The sequence below is a fragment of the Notamacropus eugenii genome, chromosome 2 (genome assembly GCF_028372415.1).
Source record: "Notamacropus eugenii isolate mMacEug1 chromosome 2, mMacEug1.pri_v2, whole genome shotgun sequence".
Taxonomy (NCBI): domain Eukaryota; kingdom Metazoa; phylum Chordata; class Mammalia; order Diprotodontia; family Macropodidae; genus Notamacropus; species Notamacropus eugenii.
In genome coordinates this window covers 124,031,030-124,050,917 of record NC_092873.1, presented here as the reverse complement: position 1 = coordinate 124,050,917, position 19,888 = coordinate 124,031,030, and the positions used below count along the sequence as shown (strand labels likewise).

The following is a 19,888-nucleotide window of genomic DNA, read 5'->3' as shown; positions in this document are numbered from 1 at the left end:
GTCTGTATGTTAATACAATATTCTCCTCCCACAAGCCATTCCTATCCTCTTCAGAACTTTCCTATTTCTCTCGCAGACACTACCATCTTTCCAGGCAGTAAGATTTGAAACCTTGGTATCAACCTCTGTTCCTTACTATTATTTGTGTCCCATAGCCGATCATTTGCTAAATATTACCATACCTATATTCACAATTTCTCTCTTCTCTGTCCCTTTCTTTTTACTCATACATCTAGCGCTTTAGTTCAATCTCTCATCAAATCTCACATTGACTTCCTAATTGTTCTGTCTGACTGAAGACTCTCCCCTATCAGATTCACCCTTCACACAACTTCCAAAGGGATGTTCAGTTCTCATGTTATTCTCCTACTTTATCAGCTTCAGTGGCTCATTACTGAATCTAGGATAAAAGATCATTTCATCTTTATGTCATCTCTGTAAAGATTTCTATTTTGTGTATATTTCATGATATACAAGTTTACCGGCACAATTTAACAGTATATAGTTTACAAATAAGATTCATGTATTGGAGATATGTGCTCTTTTTTTTTTTTACTGTTAGCAGTACACAACTACTGGGCTAGATGGCCTCTATGTTGTTTTATTTCTAGCTCTAAGTCCATGATCCTTTGGTGGTAGGTATCCTCTCTTTAAACAAGTTTCTGCAGGGACATGGTGAATTTTATATATACCATGCTTTCATTTTATTTTAAATGCCCATTGGTACAAAGGAGGCAGTTGGGTGTAGTGGAAATTGTCTTAGATTTAGAGTCATACTGCTCTTGGTTTGAATTCCAGCTCATATACCTGTTATCCAGGTGACTTTAGGTAAGTCACTTAACCTGTGGGGGCCTTTATTTCCTCATCTGTAAAATGCTGTAGTTGGTTCAGATGATTTCTAATGTCCTTTCCAGCTCTGTATCCTGCAAATTGTGACTACAGAGGAATGAGTTTGATTTTATAGAGAGGGGTCATGTGTCACTCTCATTACTTTATAGTACAGGTAGTATATTCTACAAGATTAGGAACTGGACCTATGATTTTACTGATAGAAAACTCAAAGGTGAGAAGATTCCCTTGATTAATACAGTGTAGCACTTTTTCTGCAGACTTAGAAAATTGCCTAAAACACTGAGATATGAAATGACTTAACTTGTCCAAGATCACCCAGCCAGCGCCTGTTTATAATAGAATTTATATTAAAGTCTATACAATATATTCTGATTAATTTTTTTCTTAAAATATTTCATAAGGAGGAAGGACATCTGAAAGAATTTTGATAACAATATTAATTTTTGAGTCCATTCTTAAACTTCTGATGTCACCTAATTTTTAGAGAGGTAGCATGGTGTTGTTTCTGTTTAGTAATTAAGGACTGGTCTTGGAGTTCAGTTCCTGCCTTAGAAAGATACTAGCTACATGACTCTTGACAACTCATTTAATCTCTCAATGCCCCAGGTAAATTTACTAAGACTGTAACTTGCAGACAAGTTGTTTATCTGCATCAATGGAAGGAATTGGCTAGTTCAAATCATAGGTCCAAATCATTCAAAAATACTTCGTCAAAGCACAAACAAAAGGCTTAGAATCCTTGATTTGCACCTTTTAATAAGATCTGTAGAAGAGGTTAATCATCCCTTCTGGATCGGTACCAGGCACCTCTTTGGGCCTCAGACTTCTTTTGGTTGATGGTTGCATTCCTGACTCTCTGGACTTTGTTTTGTCCACAATGTCATAAAAACCTTTTCTTCCTTAGAAGCTCACTGCACTCCTGGACTTCACATATTGGATTGCCTTCTGCCTCTTTTTTTTCCTCCCTTTGATTAGCTGGTTCCTTCCAGGATTTCCATTTTATGGAGGATGCCCAGGCCAACTATTTCTTCATTCCTCTGGAGGCTCCACTCCCAACTTTGAACTTTCCCTGGGTACCCTCATTTCTTCTTCTCTCCCTCCACTTTTTCAGCTTACTTCTATACATTTTCTTTTTCTTGCTTCTTACTTCCATACATTTCTTTTTTAGAATGTTAACTGAAAGACATAAGCTATCATATTTTTTTTTACAAATTAATATATTTATGTTTTGTTTGCGACATTCACTACTATAAGTTTTAAATTTCTCTGTCTGTCTCCCCCCCCCCAAGACAGAGTACGATCCAATATTGGCCCTACATATACATTCTTATTAAACATTTTCACATTAGTCATGTTATATAGAAGAATTAGAATGTATGGGAGAAACCATGAGAAAGAAAACACAAAACAAAACAAAATGAAAAGAGGGAGAAAATAGTATGCTTTGATTTGCATTCAGACTCCATATTTCTTTGCCTGGATGTGGTTGGCATTTTCCATAATGAGTCTTTTAGAGTTGTTTTAGGTCTTTGCGTTGCAGGGAAGAGCTGCTTCTATCAAAGTTGCTGATCTCACAATGTGGCTATTACTGTATACAGTGTTCTGCTGCTTCTGCTCACTTCACTCAGCATCAGTTCATATAAGTCTTTCCATGTTTTTCTGAAGTCTGCCTGCTCATCATTTCTTACAGCACAGTAGTATTCCATTACATTCGTATATATCACAACTTGTTCAGCCGTTCCCCAACAACAGCTATCATTCTTTCTTCTTTTATTTCTATTTCCAGTGCTTACTTAGCACAGTGCCCTGAGCACCTAATAAATACTTGCTGACTTGACTGAGATACTATTAATAAATGTAGGTTTATTAGAGACAACTTGGCTTAGAGGATCTAGAGCTGGCTTCCAGTCCCCCCTCTGACACATAACTGTTTGTGTAACCCTGGACAAGTCACTTATCTTCTCTTTATCCAAGCATCTCTCTAAGGTTCGAATTGTTAGAGTAGATTCTGTTCATATTGGTAAGAGAGAGTTCTTCACTGGGAGCTCCTTACATGGATTAAATCTCTTGTCTAATAAAAAAATTTATATTATTTATCTGCATAAAATTTTCCACATAATTTGAAGTATTGGTTTTCCAGGAACATTTAAAGTACATTATGTTTTTGTTGCTAAACAGAAGACTGTGATGTTAGCATTAATGAGTTTTCTTGGGGAATAATTCTTGTCTTAATTCTAGAATATTTAACAAAGTTGTAAAACTCCACTGAAACCAAATGAAAGCCAAAGTTCTCAGATTCAGTGTTGTTGTTGTGTTTTCCCCTATGGGAATGGAACCTGTGAGATTTGAGTTATAAAGCAGACACCTAGATTTGGAGAGGGCCTTCAAGAGAAGGGATGTCCCCTTGCTTGTAATCCAGAGAACACAGAATGTTAGAATTGGAAAGCACTTTGCAGATTAAATTGTCCAACGTGGTCATTTTGTCGATGAGACAGCTGAGGTCCAGAGAGGCTCAGTGCTCAGGGATGCACAGCTATTTCGTGGCAGAGGTAGCACCAAGGCCCATATATCCTAGGATTTTTGCTGTGTACTTTCCACTACTCCCAGCACCAAATAATGTGATGGAATCCTGTATCATAGAGATATCCTTAAACTCCACTCCTGCTCTCTCCCCTCCCTCTTCTTGTCTTTCCTGTCTCTCCTTCTCTCCTATTCTCCCTCCCTCTACTCCTCTCCCCTCTGTACGTTCCCCTCCCCAACCCTTAAGCCAGTCTATCAAAAATGTAGCTAATTTATTTCTGTTCTCTTTCCCAAAAGAAGATATATAGTTTTCAGATATTACTGAAACTTCCTCAACAGTCTCATCTAGTTTCTAAGAATATTCATCCAGCCCGATCAAATTTAGAGAGTTTTTCTTACCTTATTCTAAACCCTTTCCTTATTCCCTATGTACTTCTGCCATACTTCCCAATTTACGTTGTTTTTATTTTGAATATATTTTCAATACAATATTTTCTCACCTGATAGTATATAACCTCCTGGAAGGGAGAAATTGCTTTAATTTTGCCATGGATTTCCTAGCGTCTAGTACAATAAGTACATACTACATACATAGTTGGTGCTTAAAATAAAACTTAATTGATTCTCTACTAATTCATTCTGTAGCATTTTCCACATTTAATTTGTTTATACCTGAGTTGTTTACATGTTCAATTACCTGTGTTGTTTTTCCTCTTGGTTTTTAGAATCTGTTTGTCCAACAAGAATTCCAGTAGCAGCTCGTGATGAAAAGGGATTTGACATCCTTTTAGGGTTGGGTGTGAAAAAGAAAGTAAAGAAAAGGATTCCACTGTCACCAACCAAGACAAAAGCATATGAAGTAACATCACAAGTTGATTTATCAGAACTCACAAGGTAATTAGTGTCTATCAGTCTTTATTTTGTCTTGATTCTTAGGTAGCTATTGGTGTTGAAAATTCACTCAATCAGTGTTTGTTTGTGTGTTTGTTTTTCGTTAGCAATGTTTTCCCAGAAGGGCTTCCTCCTTCATATGTATTTGTCTCAACTCAGAGGTTTAAAGTTAAGAAAAAGTGGGACGTATGGAGAATCATCACCACTGATGGAAGGCCACAGATTGCCGTTACCTTAAATGGAGCTGAAAAAACCCTGTCATTTACCACTACCAGCATAATGAATGGCACTCAAGTTGTCATTTTTGCAGAACCTGATGTTAAGGTAAAGCTATGTGACTTTGCTAAGGATATTTGTGAATTTGCACTTCGATATTTTCAGGGGACAAACAGGAGTTTACTCTGACTTGTCTCTTCTTGAATGTCATCATTTACAGGATAGAAATGCAACAGGATTGGAAGATGTTGATGTTACTTTATGAATGGTGGAATTGAAGGAAGCCTGATTTATAAATCTATGTGACATTAAGATACAACAGGCTTAGTAATAAGGCAGCGTGGTATAGTGGATAATGTATTAAACTAGAAATCAAGAATTGTTTTTTGTAGTTTTTCAGTCATTCAATACAATTTGACTCCTCCTGGTCTTATGGCCCACAGCATTCCAGACTCTTCTGTCTTCTACTATCTCTTCTGTCCAAGTTTACATGCATTGTTTCCATGACACTTTCTATCTATTTCGTTCTCTGCCATCTCCTTTTCCTTTTTGCCTTTGATCTTCGTGAACATCAGGGTCTTTTACAATGAAGAATAACTGCCTTCAAATCTGTCCTCTGACATGTATTATCTCTGTGACCATGGGCAAGTCACTTTACCCTTATGGCACCTTAGGGAAGTTATCTAGAATTTTATAGGAAAGGGACAAATGTGAAGTTGCTGAAGGAGTCCCCTCACACTAATGAAATCATAGATCTTTGATGTATCCACATGTTTCATAAGCTTTAATAATGTTAGAATAGGTAGTGGTCACAGAACTAGTTTTAAGGATACATTTTTATAAAATGAACCTAAGTTACATGACATATAAGTGGCAGGGCTTAGATTAGAGCTAGTGTTTCTCCAGTTACATGTTAATCCACAGAGACAATGGATCTTATCCCCAGACATGATAACAGTTGATATTATGTCTATGTTTCAAATTTAGGGAATTCATGTTGTAAAATATAAATCTACAACTTTGCATTTTATATTATCTCTTCATTTAATGCGCTCATTAAAATAGAATTTGTAAAACTTGCTTTTTTTTTGTCTGTGTCTGTAGACTCTTTTTGATGAAGGCTGGCATCAAATCCGTCTCTTAGTAACTGAAAAGGATGTAACTTTGTATATCGATGATCAACAAATACAAAGCAAGCCATTACACCCAGTTTTAGGTATTTATGTCAGTGGCCAAACCCAAATAGGGAAATACTCTGGGAAAGAAGAAACTGTCCAGGCAAGTTCCACTATTCAAATCTTGCATTTCATGTTATTATTTGATGGCATTTTCAGTACCATGTCTTATATGTCATTTTAATTAAATAGTTATTACTCCTTTTGAAACATTTAGGTCATAGTGTTTTTGTTTATTAATAAAATGGTTTACTTTTTGTGGGGAGACGGACTAAATCAAATTTTAGCTGACCTATGCAAGAGTTGATGATGAATGAAAAATGTTTCTCAGAACACTTGGGGATTTCCCACTCTTTTGGTTTAGTTTTTCCCTAAAGGAAACAGACAACCACAGGGATATAGAAAAGAACATGGCCAGGGCACTAAGTGAAGATCATAGAATTTGATGTACTTGAAAGTTAAAGTTTTTTGAAAATGAGAATGTTATGTGAAAACAAAATAGTCATGGATTGTCTTCAGCTTGCACCTACAGCTATTAAAAAAAAAACCCCGACATATTGCTTATGAATGAGTCAGAAATGTAGAGACAGAGAGCAAGAGCAGTTCTAAGTGTAGGGATATGGATAGGACCGTGAAAAATCTGGGATTTGTAGATCTCGACAGGTTTTTTTTTCTTATCATAATGGTATTTTCTCACTACCACCAGGTTACACTACTAATTTCACCATTGCTTACTGCATTACATTGAATTGAATGCTGTGATTTTGTGCTTCTAATAATTGCTAATTCATTTGAAATTTGTGACACTAGTTTCTTCTTCATTATTCTCAAAAAGTCAATTGTCCTATGCCCTTCCTTAAACCATACTTACTTTACTGTGTTTCTGTTTATAGTTTGATGTCCAAAAACTAAGAATCTACTGTGACCCAGAACAAAATAACCGTGAAACAGCTTGTGAAATCCCTGGATTTGTAAGTAGGACAGGTTCACTTTCAGCCATTTGCTTCAGTGCTGTTAGAATAAATTAGAAACAGAATGATGATTTAGCCTTCCATTAATGTGTATTTTACAGTTCATTTTCTTTTTGACATGAGTAGAAATTGTTACATGTGAGCAAAAATTGCTTTGAAGTTTACAGTACAAAAGGGAAATCACACTATGTCACTGAATGGAAATGAGAAATGCAAAGAAACAATCCCTCTTAGGAAAGTGGGAAATACTCATAAGAAAAGCCCAGTCTACTTTCTCTAAAGGTGTTTTTGTTTCCTCACAGAATATGAAAAATATAGTAATTTTTGTGATTATGATTATTTGTATATAAAAAGAAATATTTGGACCAGGTCAATACAAACATAGGATTCAAATTTTGCCTTTGACCTTCTTACTGGCTACGTGACCATTTTATTATCTATCTGTCTGTTAGTTTTCTCACTGGCAAAATGGATAAGTTGAATAGATGTCCTCCAAAATCCCTTCCAACTCTAGGTTTATAATCCTTTTATGCTTTTGACTTCTATGGCAGGAATGTTTAATTATCTTTTTAGAATAGCTGGACAAAACTCCTCACTTATTATCTAAAATATTAGGGCCAGCTATGACGTATATGATTACAAGCATGTAAATTATTATGTATTTTCCCATTTACAATAAGTAAATATTGATTGTTCATTTTTTTGGTTTGTTTTCTGAATTAGAGCTCTGTAAGATCATAGAACATGTATATGCAGAAAAAGGAACTCACTAAAGTGTAGGAACAAAAAGCTGGAGGAATTGTAACTTCATATAGTTTTAACTTCAATAATAATATAAAATAATTATGTAATATTATACATTAATTATATATGTACACGCACATATATATACATGTATGTGTGTATATATATACATATATATAAACTTGTTTGAATATCCAATTTATTGTGGGAAGGTGTGGTTTGATTATTGGACAACATGTCCTTTCTTAGATAAAAGATAGGCTTTTAAAAGATTACAATAAATGCTTTCCAAATCTTGAAGTAATATGTAAATATGTGTTATTCTTATTCTTTTATCTAATTTATATGACAAAATAATATGATCACATACATACATTGAATATGATGATTATATGTCAATTTTGCATAAATTTGATTAGCTATATATTTTGTTTTTGTTCTTGTTGCAGAATGGAGAGGTAAGCCTGAGTCATTTTATTCACCTTACTGTGTCAGATGAGTACTTTGGGAATATTAAATATTTTTCTAACAACTGTAAGTAGAATGACCAGTTGGAAGCAGCTTTTATAGATGTAACGATACACTACAGAATCAAAATGTTCATATTCCATGAAGTAATCTGGACTTTGATTTCTCTATTAGATTGGCTTAAAATGGCAAGTACCTATGAAATTTTTCTTACAGTAAATAAAAGTTATTTTTACTTAAATTACTGGTGTAACATTGGTGATAGGATCATAGGAAACCAAGTAAAGAGCTTGAAGTAAAGTTAGCCTTGCTGTAGGATGGGACCTGATGAAAGAACTGAGGAAGAACTTCCAAAGAGTCTTTCTGCTATTTTTTTATTTGTTTAAAGATTTAATAAACTTGATTTTCTGTGCTGATGCAACAGGATGACTTCATTAGGATGGTTCTTGAGTGCTAGGCTAGTTTTGGGGGCCAGGATAAGTAATTTACCATTCAGCCTTCTCTTTGCACTCAAACTCAGAGGAATTCATCTATTTCATTTTTACAGAGGATATATAACCTTAGTAATCAATATGTTTTCCAAGCTTGAGCATTTCTGTGCTTCTCTTAGCTTAAGAAGCATCCCAAGCCATTGTGTTGGGCAATCTTGTAGTGTCTAGAGATGCCATGCTTATATTGTTCTCAACGTCTCACATATAGAAGCATTAACTGAAGAGATACAAATGTTATTGAGCTAATTTACCAGTGCAAACAGTAATAGATTCTGTGTCAAAGATCAAAAAAATGTGCATGATAGATACATTGGGGAGGGATAATAAGAGAACTTAATAAATTCTCATATATCGTGTCTCTGAACTTGTGTGATCTGTATTAGTAAATTGGGAAAGACAGTATAAAGGTTTTACCATGATAGTTTCCTGGTCACACTGTCTCACCTGTGGTAGTCTGTTCAAGGTTCCCAAGGACCAAGTCAAGGTGAAGTCCCATTATAGTGATTCACTCACATTCATGTTTGAAAGGTTTTAAGCCTGTGTTCTTGCTTATTGTTATTTGCTTTGCACAGTGCCTGAATGGTCCCAGTGATGTAGGCTCTACCCCAGCTCCCTGTGTATGCCCACCAGGAAAACCAGGACTCCCAGGCCCCAAAGTGAGTGAATTCTTTGATGCAATTGTAATAAAGAAAAATGGGTTTTACTTCTCACATATGCATACCCCATGCACTGTTTACTATCTTTATCTTTCATTTCAATCTGATATTTTTATATGAACCTATAATTTTTCATTGATAGAGAGAAATCCCAGCAAGGGAACCTCCTTTATCAATGTACGTCTTCAACTAATAGTCTTGGCAAATTGTACCACACACTCTCTATGATAACCATTGTAAATTTGACCTTATATAATTGTTTTTTTTCATATGCCTACATTAGCAGTCTTTCAAACAGGAAGATGATGTTATTTTCCCATTGACAGTGGAGCAAGCATTTTCAGTTTTTGTATTGGTGCTAATAGAATCCATGAATTCCATGAGCATCATGCTTTAACCAGATGATTTTATCTAGTTAAAGTAGATGTATGATTTTCAAAAAAAAGTTATTTTTCCTTGTTCCCTACTTGGCAATATTTGGTATTGAATTGGCAAAATGAAAATATCAAATGCAAAATAAGATGCTGTAACTGATTTTCATGTTGCAAGTACAACTTCTCCTGCCAAATCTAGTGGCTAAGATTATATTAAATAGGAATGTATAATATCAAATTTAATTTCCTATTTCTAAATTGAGAGCATCACAATTTCACCATAACTGGAACATCTTCACTTTATAGTCTGTTGAACTATTATCAAAACACATAATTTTGATTTTTTTTACTTGTACATCAATCCCACATATAAATTTTCGTCATGTGTTTCATGCTCTGCTTATAATTAAAGTCTAAACTTGAACATGTTAAAGTTCAAATGTTATCACAAAAGTAAAACTGAAAATAAGATGGTACGTCTTATATCCCTTTATTCAATATTGGCATCATTTCTAAAATTACTCTGAGATTTGGCCATAGCATGCTAAGATATGTGTTTGGCGAGATGACTTGAAATTCTGTGACTTTATCTTACGATTTTTGGATTTTTTATCAGTTTGCTTTTGGACTGAATTTAGGAAAGTTAATTTTAAAATATCACTTGAGGTTGTGTTTTATAGATTTTTTAAACTTAGACCATTGGGAAGTTAGAATGATGGTTAGTTTAACAAAATCTTGATGTCTTGAACTTTAAACACAATGCCATTTGTTAGTGATGTTTATGATCTGTGTGTGTGTGTGTGTATGTGTGTTTATAATAAAGGAGTATAGGTATGTTAAATATTCATAGACAAAAGTAAAAGAAGGAAGTTAAGTTCTGGAAACAGAATCATGGAATTCTGAATTGTAGCAGAAATTCCTGTGGTCTGAGGAAAGGCAGATGTGTGGTAACTTAATAGAAAAGAGATCCCAGACTAGAAAGTGCTCTAAAGTACTTTTAAATAGTATCCATTCCCAATGGCTGTCCTTCTTAACTTCTTCCTTATAAAAATTTTCAACTTGTCAAGTGGAACGTTTTCTTTTTCTCTTTTTCCTAAACATCAGAATATTTCTCTGAATGATAATGATGTTGCAGGAAAATTAATTTTGTTGGCATGTGTTTCTATTGTGAAAAGAATGATCCATGTCTTGGGAGCCATTGTGAAAGACAAACTTTGTCTTTAAGAAAGTTTTTATTTATGGAACTGGAGGAAAGGAACACAAATACACCTCCACGTACTCATACATGCACGAAAATACTAAGTATCTCCTCAGAAGCACAAAAGTATAGTTATATGTTACCTCTGCTCCCACTGCCCTAATAAAGAGTTCTGCATCTCATTTCCTTCCCCATCTCTCTCATTGGTAAAGAAATTTCATTTGCAAAATATATCCCATCAAGTAGAGATTACTTGCATTTTTACAGTTGCTGTTTCTAGATTTTTAAGTTTTCTTCACATTTAGGAACGTAATTTCTCTCTTTTTTTTCTGTTAAAACACCTTTGGATTATTGGATGGTATGTTAAAATACTATTCCACATTTCCATTTATGCCCCTGAACTAAATTGGGCCGTTTTCATTTTTCCTATTGCATTTTATTGCTCTAGCCAGTAGCCTAAAGAATTGTTTTGGAACAAAGAGATTGGCTTCATACAGCCTTTTCTAGCCAGTATAGGCCTTTAGTTAAAATTTAATCACTGGACTTTATAGGAATGATCTCATCCAAAAGAATGGTCCATATGCTTGAGAACTGATTCTAATTCACTCTTCTCTGTTCCGGGCATTGTTTAGGGACTTATTAAATGAGTTAAGAGGCTTTGTAAGTTTCAGCAGGATGCCCCAAACCAAGCTCCTTGAAAGAGAGATGAAGAACTTATTACAATTTAAATGAATTTTTACCAGAATTGGAGAAAAACATGCAGTCTTATTCCCATTAATTGCTTTTTGTTTGTTTGATTTTGTTTTGTTTTGTTTAAATTATTGAGTGAGTGGTAACTTTCTGGCTTAAAATTCTGTCTATAGTAATACTCTGGTATAGTCACTAATTTTCTGAAAATGTGTTCAGGCTTATTGCCCATTCTTTGAAGGCCACCGATTTGTTAGGCAACAGAGGTAGACTGTCATCATGACATATTAATTACATTATGTTTTTGTTACACTGATGGACAGAGCTGTTTTGTGATTTATTTATTTACTGTTGTCTTTCAAGGGAGACCCTGGACAACCTGGGAATCATGGTTATCCAGGACAGCCTGGTCAAGATGGTAAGCCTGTGAGTACTAAAAGCTTAGTCATCTATAGTCCTGTCATTGTAAAATTGGCTTTGTATCACTTTGTTAAATATCATGTTCCAGCTCCTTTTTTCCCTTTAAGCCTTCCCTCATATCTCTCCATTTCTTCCCCCAAACATTGTTGATCTTTATTCCATATAATATACATATTCCAGTGGTATAGGATATGGTCTAAATAGTATCCTGGTTTCCTGTGGCTTTCTCCTTTATTGCAATGGTAGTTTGTAAGATAAAAACAAACTTTAAATTGTTTCAGATGTCACAAGAATATTCTTATTGATTTGATTTTAAAAGACATTTATACTCTTTGGGCTGTATTATTAAAAGAAGAAAACTTTGAAGAATAAAATCTACAAATGAGTCTTCTATACTATATATTTTACTGTTGGAAAGGTTTTAGTACATCTTGAAATTCTAAATATGTTAATTCAAGATAGTTGCAAAAGAAATAACCTTTTAAAATACTTCAGGAAAATTAATTAGGAATATGTCCTTGTAGGGTGATATATCACATCTTTTATCTTCCCCCAATGAGTTTGGATTCTCCCATTCTTTCCAAACTGCTATTATATAGTACACTGGCTTTCTGAATGATGCCTCTGTGTGTGTTTCCAAGTGATGTTTTCTAGAATAAATAAATAAATGAGAGAGAGGAGAGAGAGAGAGAGAGAGAGAGAGAGAGAGAGAGAGAGAGAGAGAGAGAGAGAGAGAGAGAGAGAGAAAGAATCTGTGTTATATGTGTTGGTTTGGGAGCGACGCCTGAACATTTTATCTTAAAGGACTGTGATTAATTTTAAGAGCCTGATGTTGAAACAGCCAGATATAAACCACAAAATGAATGTAGGAAACCACAAATCTCAAAGGAAGGTCCCACTGACAATATGTATACTCTATCTCATCTAGGGGATAGCTAACTTCTTAAGGAAGGCAAACATTTCAAACTGAAGGTATTTCTTAGAGAAGAACTGGTCCTTGGGGTTCTTGAAATGTCATGCTCTAATCACAAGGAAAACATGAATATTTTTGTTTTCACTTGAAGTATTTTTTTAATGTGTTGACATGTTAAGTTATAGCCCTTCTTCTTCCTGCTGAATTTGAAATCTAACACTGTTTTTCCAGTTTTTTTTTTTATCGGTTTCTTAACTCGGTACAGTTTGTTATATTTCATTTCCCTGAAATTGGTGTATGTGTCCAAGCAACCAATCACACTTTCTCAGGGAAACCTTTTGCACATTTTATCTTAAGGAATTCCGATTAACATTGGGAGTTCAACATTAATATAGTCAGGCACCATCCACAAAAGGAAAGGAAGAAGCTATAGACCACAAAATGCTACCCCCTTCCTTTTTCAGTATTGGCATTAGTTATAAAAAAATGTTGTGATCTTGGTAAGGAGTTTTCTTTTCTGTATTTTGTTATAACCTGTAGTTCTGCTTTTGGTGCCTCATTTCATTTGAAAATGCTAGCTAATGAAAAGAACCTGGCTTTTATGTATTTATATGTGAAAGTTCACATGTATAATAATGATGGATTAATAATGGACCGCTCTGGCAGAATCACAAAATGTCAGAATTGGGAGATATCTTAGAGATCATGTAGTCTAATTCTCTCATTTTATAGATGAAGAAACAAAACCACTAAGATATTCAGTCACTTATCCAAGGTCACCCAGACACTAAGTGACTGAGTTGGAATTTGAGTGTAGGTCTTTTGATTTAATATCCAGGATTCTCTCTAGATTGAATTTTCACTGGTTTGGAGACAATTTTCTTCAAGAGTTAAAAATGAATAATTTTAAAGCAATTTTTGTAGTTTGAAAACAGACCATGAAAGATTATTTAGTTAATACAACCTCTTTGTCTTTTGGAGAGTTATCTTAATTCACTAAACTTTTAAAATTCATTTCCTTCTCAGGGTTTTGAGTTCAACAAAGAATTTTTAATAATTACCTATTATTTTAAAGCCTAAGATCTTGCATAAATCCTTTCTGTTGAGAGAAATGATTATTAATAATCATTGATTTGGGGAGATTCAGACTGCCCCCCTTTTCTCTGTCCTTATCTCAAATCCTCCAGTTGAGCTAACATGCTTATTCAACCCCAACCAACCTTACAAGGAATCACTGGTCTAAGGTGAATTCCATTCAATCAAGCTTGGCTGGAGACAGACCCTTTCGTCTAAATTGCTCAAGGCTGGAGGTGGTCTGGGTAGAGAGATCGTCTCTCTTTCCAAGGGTGACATGATGTTATCATTCTCAACCCCTCATTTGAGTAGGTCCACTTCTCTGTGTAAAGTGCACTTCTCATTAATCGTTAACCAATCAGAGTTTATTGTCATCCTTTGAACATTCTTCTTCCAAAAGGGTGGTGCAGTGGATAGAGCACCAGTGCAGGAGTCAGGAGGACCTGAGTTCAAATCTCCCCACTGTGTGACCTTGGGCAAGTCACTTAACCCCAAGTGCCTCATCCTGGGTCATCTCCAGTCATCTTGAGGAATATCTGGTCACTGGATTCAGATGGCTCTGGAGGAGAAGTGAGGCTGGTGACCTGCACAGCTCTCCCTCACTCAAAACAAAGCCAAGTGCAAGTCATGTCATCATTTCTCTGATGGCATGGTCTTCTTCAGCAATGAAGGATGAGCACACACTCATAAATCCAGAGCTCACTGCCATGATGATCTTTGGTCTGAGAGAGATGGATGAATAACCATCATTTTATTAAAATGCTGGCATCATTAATAAAATGATTAAATTGCCCAGAAACTATGTCTCTTGAACCTTTTTAAACATCACACTGTGAAGAGCAAGTGGACATTTGGAAATGAACTTATATCTGCATATGAACTTTGCAGTAAAATTTAGAAAGTATGGGTAATGTGAGTGGCTCAGCAGATAGAACATTGGTCTGATAGAAAGAAGACGTGAGTTCAAATTTAACCTCATATATATATTAGTTCTGTGACCTTATTCAAGTTATTTAACCACTATTTGCCTCAATTTCCTCATCTGTTAAATGGAGATAATAATGGTATCTACTTCACAGAATTGTTGTGAGGATCCAATGAAATGATACATGTAAAGTGCTCAACACAAGGTCTGGCGTATAGTAGGTGCTTTATTAATGTAATTTATTGTTATTCACAAATAATAGGATGTATATTAAAAATCTTATGTACTCTATGTTAATTAATGGTTTCTAACTTCTTTAGGATCATTTACCTTATGAACACAGTATCAGTAGAGCTTCAGAAAGTAGGAGAGATGGTTTGCTTCTATTTACTTCTATTCCCAAGGTGAATTAAGAAAGAAAAAACAAAACACAGCAGCTTTATTGTGTGTTAAGTGCCCCTGGTAATACATTTAAACAGTGAAGTTAATACTCCTTTCATTTTGTTCCTGTGATCTTGAATATTTTTTATTATAATCTATTGTATTTTTATATTATAACGCTATCCACCTTCTCGTCCTTTTTAATGCTATTGCCTTCCCTCTAAGGCTGCCTCCAATTTGCCCTATATATAGCTGACACATACATATCTCTTTGCACAGTGTCTCCCTCATTAGAATGAGAGAGCTTCTTGAAGGGAGGAACTCTTTTTGCTTCTTATCGTATCTCCAACACTTGCCGTAGTGCTTCTAAATAGTTAATAAATATTGTTAATTGACTGACTATTGTTTGACCATTTAAAATCTTTCAAAGCCTGAACCCAACACATCTTTCTATCCAGATTACCCATGATACTTCTTGGGTATCCAGGTACCCAAGACCTGACCACACTGGCCTTTTTACTGTTCCCCATCCACAGTGTTCCATTTCTCCATCTTTGTGTCTTTGTATTCTCTGTTTCTGTCTCTTTCTCTCTGTCTCTCTCTATCCCCCCTCTCATTCCTAGAATGCACTCACTCCTTCCTCACCTTGGCTCCCTAGAGGCCTTATTTTATTTCAAGATTTAACTTAAGATTTCCCTTTATCATGAAGTCTTTTTTTATTCTTTAGCTGCAAATGTCATTCCCAAATTACTTTTACGTATTTTTCTATATGTCTTTGTATGTATATTTTCTCTCTCCTAATGAATTGGCAGCTCTTTGATAGCACAGACTTTCATCGTTTTCTTTATATTGTCAAAGCCAGAGTTGTTTCACATAGTTGGCACTTATAATAAGTGCTACTTGGTTGATTGACTATATTATTGGAAACCTATGTTTCCCTTTCAAAAGAACTTTTAAAATGTACTTTATTAAGAGGTCTTTTTTAAAATTTAGCAAATCCATATATATATATATATATATATATACATACATACATATATATGTATTGTTCTCAACTTAGAATATAAATTAAAAAGGAGTCATAGAAATTTAGTTAGAGCTCTATTCAATTTTAATTTAATCCAGTAAACATTTATTGAACATATACAGTATACAAGATACTATGCTAGAGACTTTACAGAATGATTATATAGCCAAAGTTCTTTATTTTACAAATGAAGAAACTTATAAATGAGATTTAGAAAGACACAAAGTAACTTGATAGATATCACATAACTATTTGCCATTACAGGCAAGCTATACATATACATACATATGGGGAAGAGAGAGAGAGAATCCCGACTTAGTGCAGCAAGAAGATATAGAGGTCATCTAGTCCAATTTCCTCATTTTAAAGATGAGGAAACAGGCTAAGAGATGTAGTGTGAAGCAGTGAAAAGAGCTTTAGATCAGCAGTCAGAACTGGGTTGGAATCCTGTCTCTGCTACGTACAAATTATGTAATTTTGGGCAAAGTCATTTCACCGCTCTAGGTCCAAATATCCTCTTCTCTAAAATGAGGAGGTTAGACTGGATGACGTCTAATGTCCTTTCCATCTCTAAATTACATGACTTGCTAAAATTCATATAGGTATTAAGTATTATAGCTAAGATTTAAACTCATGTTCAACCTGTGTCCAATACCACAACATCATGGATCTCAGTTCTATCCTTCAACGAAAATAAAATCAGGGGTAGTCATTCTTTTTGTGTCACTCACCAAACAGGCACAGCGATGAAAACCATAGAAAATTGGTATTATTTCCAGGGTTTGATAATACCTATCGGGCACTGGGTATTTTAAAAATCATCATAAAATGGCTGCACTGAGAAATCGGTGAAAAAGCACCTCCTAGTTTGAGTTTGGTATGGAGTGACCTTAGAAGTTATACTCTAGTCTTAGTATCATCCTACTCTTGCGAATTCTCAGGTTTTTGAGGTTTTGAGCCATCTCCCCTTCCCTTCTTAGAATTCTGATTCCCCTGGGTAAAGCTGTTGGGTAAATTTATTTAATTTGAGTTACAAGATTTCTCCATTTGTGCAGATTACAACTCATAGGCTGCTATAATAGGACAGAAGGACTCAAACATTCCTTCCCCTCTCCCCACTACCTTCATTAAAATATATTATGGAATATAGATTCAGAATGGGGCCAAGAAATGATGAATGGTCCTATGAGTGGTTCAAGGTCCTATAGACAATAAGTGGCAGATCTAGGATTAGAACCTAGATTCCCTGATTCCATATTTCCTACCTTTTTCACCATACTTCATTGTCTCATAGGATCAAGAAAAATAAGAATCAGGCATTAGTCAAATCAGTTCCATGTATCTAACGCATAATCCTGAAGAAACTGGTAGCTCTTGAAATGACTGAGAGTCTAATGGACATACATTAAAGGTGTTTTTCAGACTAGAATACAACCACTGTAGGTACCTGTGATGTATCTGTCACCTAATTGTTATTCTGCTTCTTTTTTTTTTTTCTTGTGATGGGCAGTGTTGGATAGTTATTCTTTTGAGAAATCCAACTAGAGCATACCCAGAGTAAATGGGAATCCCCCATGGAATTTTAAGTGTTAGTTAACTGTCCCTTTTACATGCAGAAGGTACTACAGTTAGTTGATAACTGAAACATTGGTGTTATTACAACTGATTCAGGATTATTAATGCTCTAATTATAAGTTTGTTGTCGATCTATATCTTTAAATATAAAATTTCTAAGTGATGGAGTGGTACCATGGTACTCTATTTATTCTTGGTAGATCCAGATGAGCTGGAAATTTTGTAGGAAATTAGTAGGATAGTTTTAGCTTAGAAATCACATTTTTAAAGGTTCATTTAAAAAATCTTTCCCCTTATAAGAGATGTGAGGTTGGGTGGCCAGGCAGGAAGAAAATAAGAGCCAGAACAGCTGAGTATCATTAGTGACAGTCAAGGGCCAACACATAGAGGGAGTGGAAGGTGTGGGTGGAGCCTTTAGCCTGGCCATTAAAGCCATCTGTGCTGAGGAAACTTGGATACAAATATTTTAAGGGAATTCTGCTTTGTTTGGATTTGGTTCTGTGCAATCCCTCTTTGCAAGCCATTTGAACCTTTTCATATTAAAGCGTGATCAGGCCAAGTTTAGGCTTTTAATAGAAAGTCATTCCATTTAGGAGAAATACTAATGTCCGTAAGGAAAATGCCTATAACCAAAACTGAAGGGCTGTTTCCTTCCTTTTGTTTGCTTTTCTTACTCAAATACCTCTATTGTCTTAAAGATTGAATGCATTAACAGCTATGTCATTTTAGCACAAAGCTGTGACCAAGAACCAAGCCAAAATATCATTTGGGATTTAACTCTGGCTTTCTTTTCTTTCCTTTTAAGCTACCAGCTATGGAATTCCTGAATTTAGAGATGGAAAGGAACTTAGAACTCTGACTTCAATCCCCTAATTTTACAAATAAGTAGATATATACGGAGAAACTGACTGAAAGTAAAATTAAAAGTCATGCATAATTGATAGTTCAAGATAATCAATGATTCACACTGTGTAGTATAGCTGTGAAAAGAAAAAAACAACAGATAATTTCATAGATTGGTCATAATGTTATTGTAACTTAATCCACATATCTGTGCCCTTTCATGTCCTGCCAGAAAAGGATTTTTGTTATTTCTTTCAAGTTAACAAATCAACATATATTTATTAAGTGCTTATTATGTTTGGGGATACTGTGCTAAGTACTGGGACTGTTGTTTCAGTTGTATGCTGCATTATTTTTCTCATTTTTATTCTCATGCCTTTATACTCATCTTTTCTCTAACAAGCATGTGGTTTGACTGTACACACACAGTTTATTCAAGGTACTGACTCCCGTATCAATAGAGTCTTTTCCTCCTGATAAAATATAATCTTTTTACTTATTTTGTTGTCAGTTAGCATTTCTCTTATCTGACACTTACCATTTTTTTTTTACCAGTTGTTTTCTTGAGGAAAATATTAATGACGTAGAGGAAATAGACTTATATGTACTTTATAAGTCTTTGGTCTCTCTCATTTCTTATTCCCAACCCATGTTCTCCAATTCTTTGCCATCATCACTCTTTCCCATCTTTGCATTTGAGTCACCTGACATAAAAGTATATATTGATTTGTTTTGAAGAGTTGTTCTGAGTTATTTGAATTTCTCAACCCCTTTTTCTTTTGCAACTAACATTTGTACATAAGTTGTAGCTATGTTCATTACGGTTTTTCTGCAAGCATTGATAATGTGCAGTATAATAAGAAATGATTAAATGTGTCATGAAATTATATTTCTTTTTGCCTTTTGCCACACAATAAAACCAATTATGCGATTTTTCTTTGCTATTCCCAGTAGAGCATATAAGCTATTTTTCCATATAACTATAACATCTCCATTTTTTCTGGATTTGTTTGTAATACAAATGTCAAAATTGATATGATTCACTTCATGGCAAGTTTGACATGATTCAGTTCCTTAAACAGCATGACTGTTTATACATTTAGTTTAGATTTCTCACATTATGGATATGAACAATCAGGTTAAGGTTTGCAAGTCGTCAAAAACTATAATTTTTTAGTACAAGCTGATCCCATTTTCACTACTCTGCTGTAAGGCGAGCATAAAGACAGCACTATTAAAAATTTTTTATTTTGTCTCATTATGTCATATCTAAATAATTACTGAGTATCCAAGATGATTCATTCCATTGCTAGTATTGTACTGCTCTGTAGAACTAAGAAACATGCAGTTTATCAACGTGAACCCGTATTGGAATTTATGCTGTAGTCAGATCTGTCTGGTTTGTTGCTTAGTAAATTTTGCTATTACAAAAGGCTGATGTGATTATTGGGATTACTCTTCAATGTAGATATCAAAAAATGATAAAG

At 34.7% G+C, this 19,888-nt stretch overlaps 1 protein-coding gene across 1 annotated transcript in view; it reads left to right on the top strand.

Annotated features, from left to right (window-relative positions):
• Positions 1-19,888, top strand: part of COL21A1 (collagen type XXI alpha 1 chain) — a 228,191-nt gene that overhangs the window by 109,699 nt on the left and 98,604 nt on the right. The window contains exons 5-11 of the mRNA XM_072642503.1: positions 4,098-4,266; positions 4,371-4,587; positions 5,584-5,757; positions 6,548-6,625; positions 7,819-7,827; positions 8,901-8,984; positions 11,607-11,669. Coding sequence (XP_072498604.1) covers positions 4,098-4,266; positions 4,371-4,587; positions 5,584-5,757; positions 6,548-6,625; positions 7,819-7,827; positions 8,901-8,984; positions 11,607-11,669 — 794 coding nt within the window. The remainder of the gene's footprint in view (positions 1-4,097; positions 4,267-4,370; positions 4,588-5,583; positions 5,758-6,547; positions 6,626-7,818; positions 7,828-8,900; positions 8,985-11,606; positions 11,670-19,888) is intronic.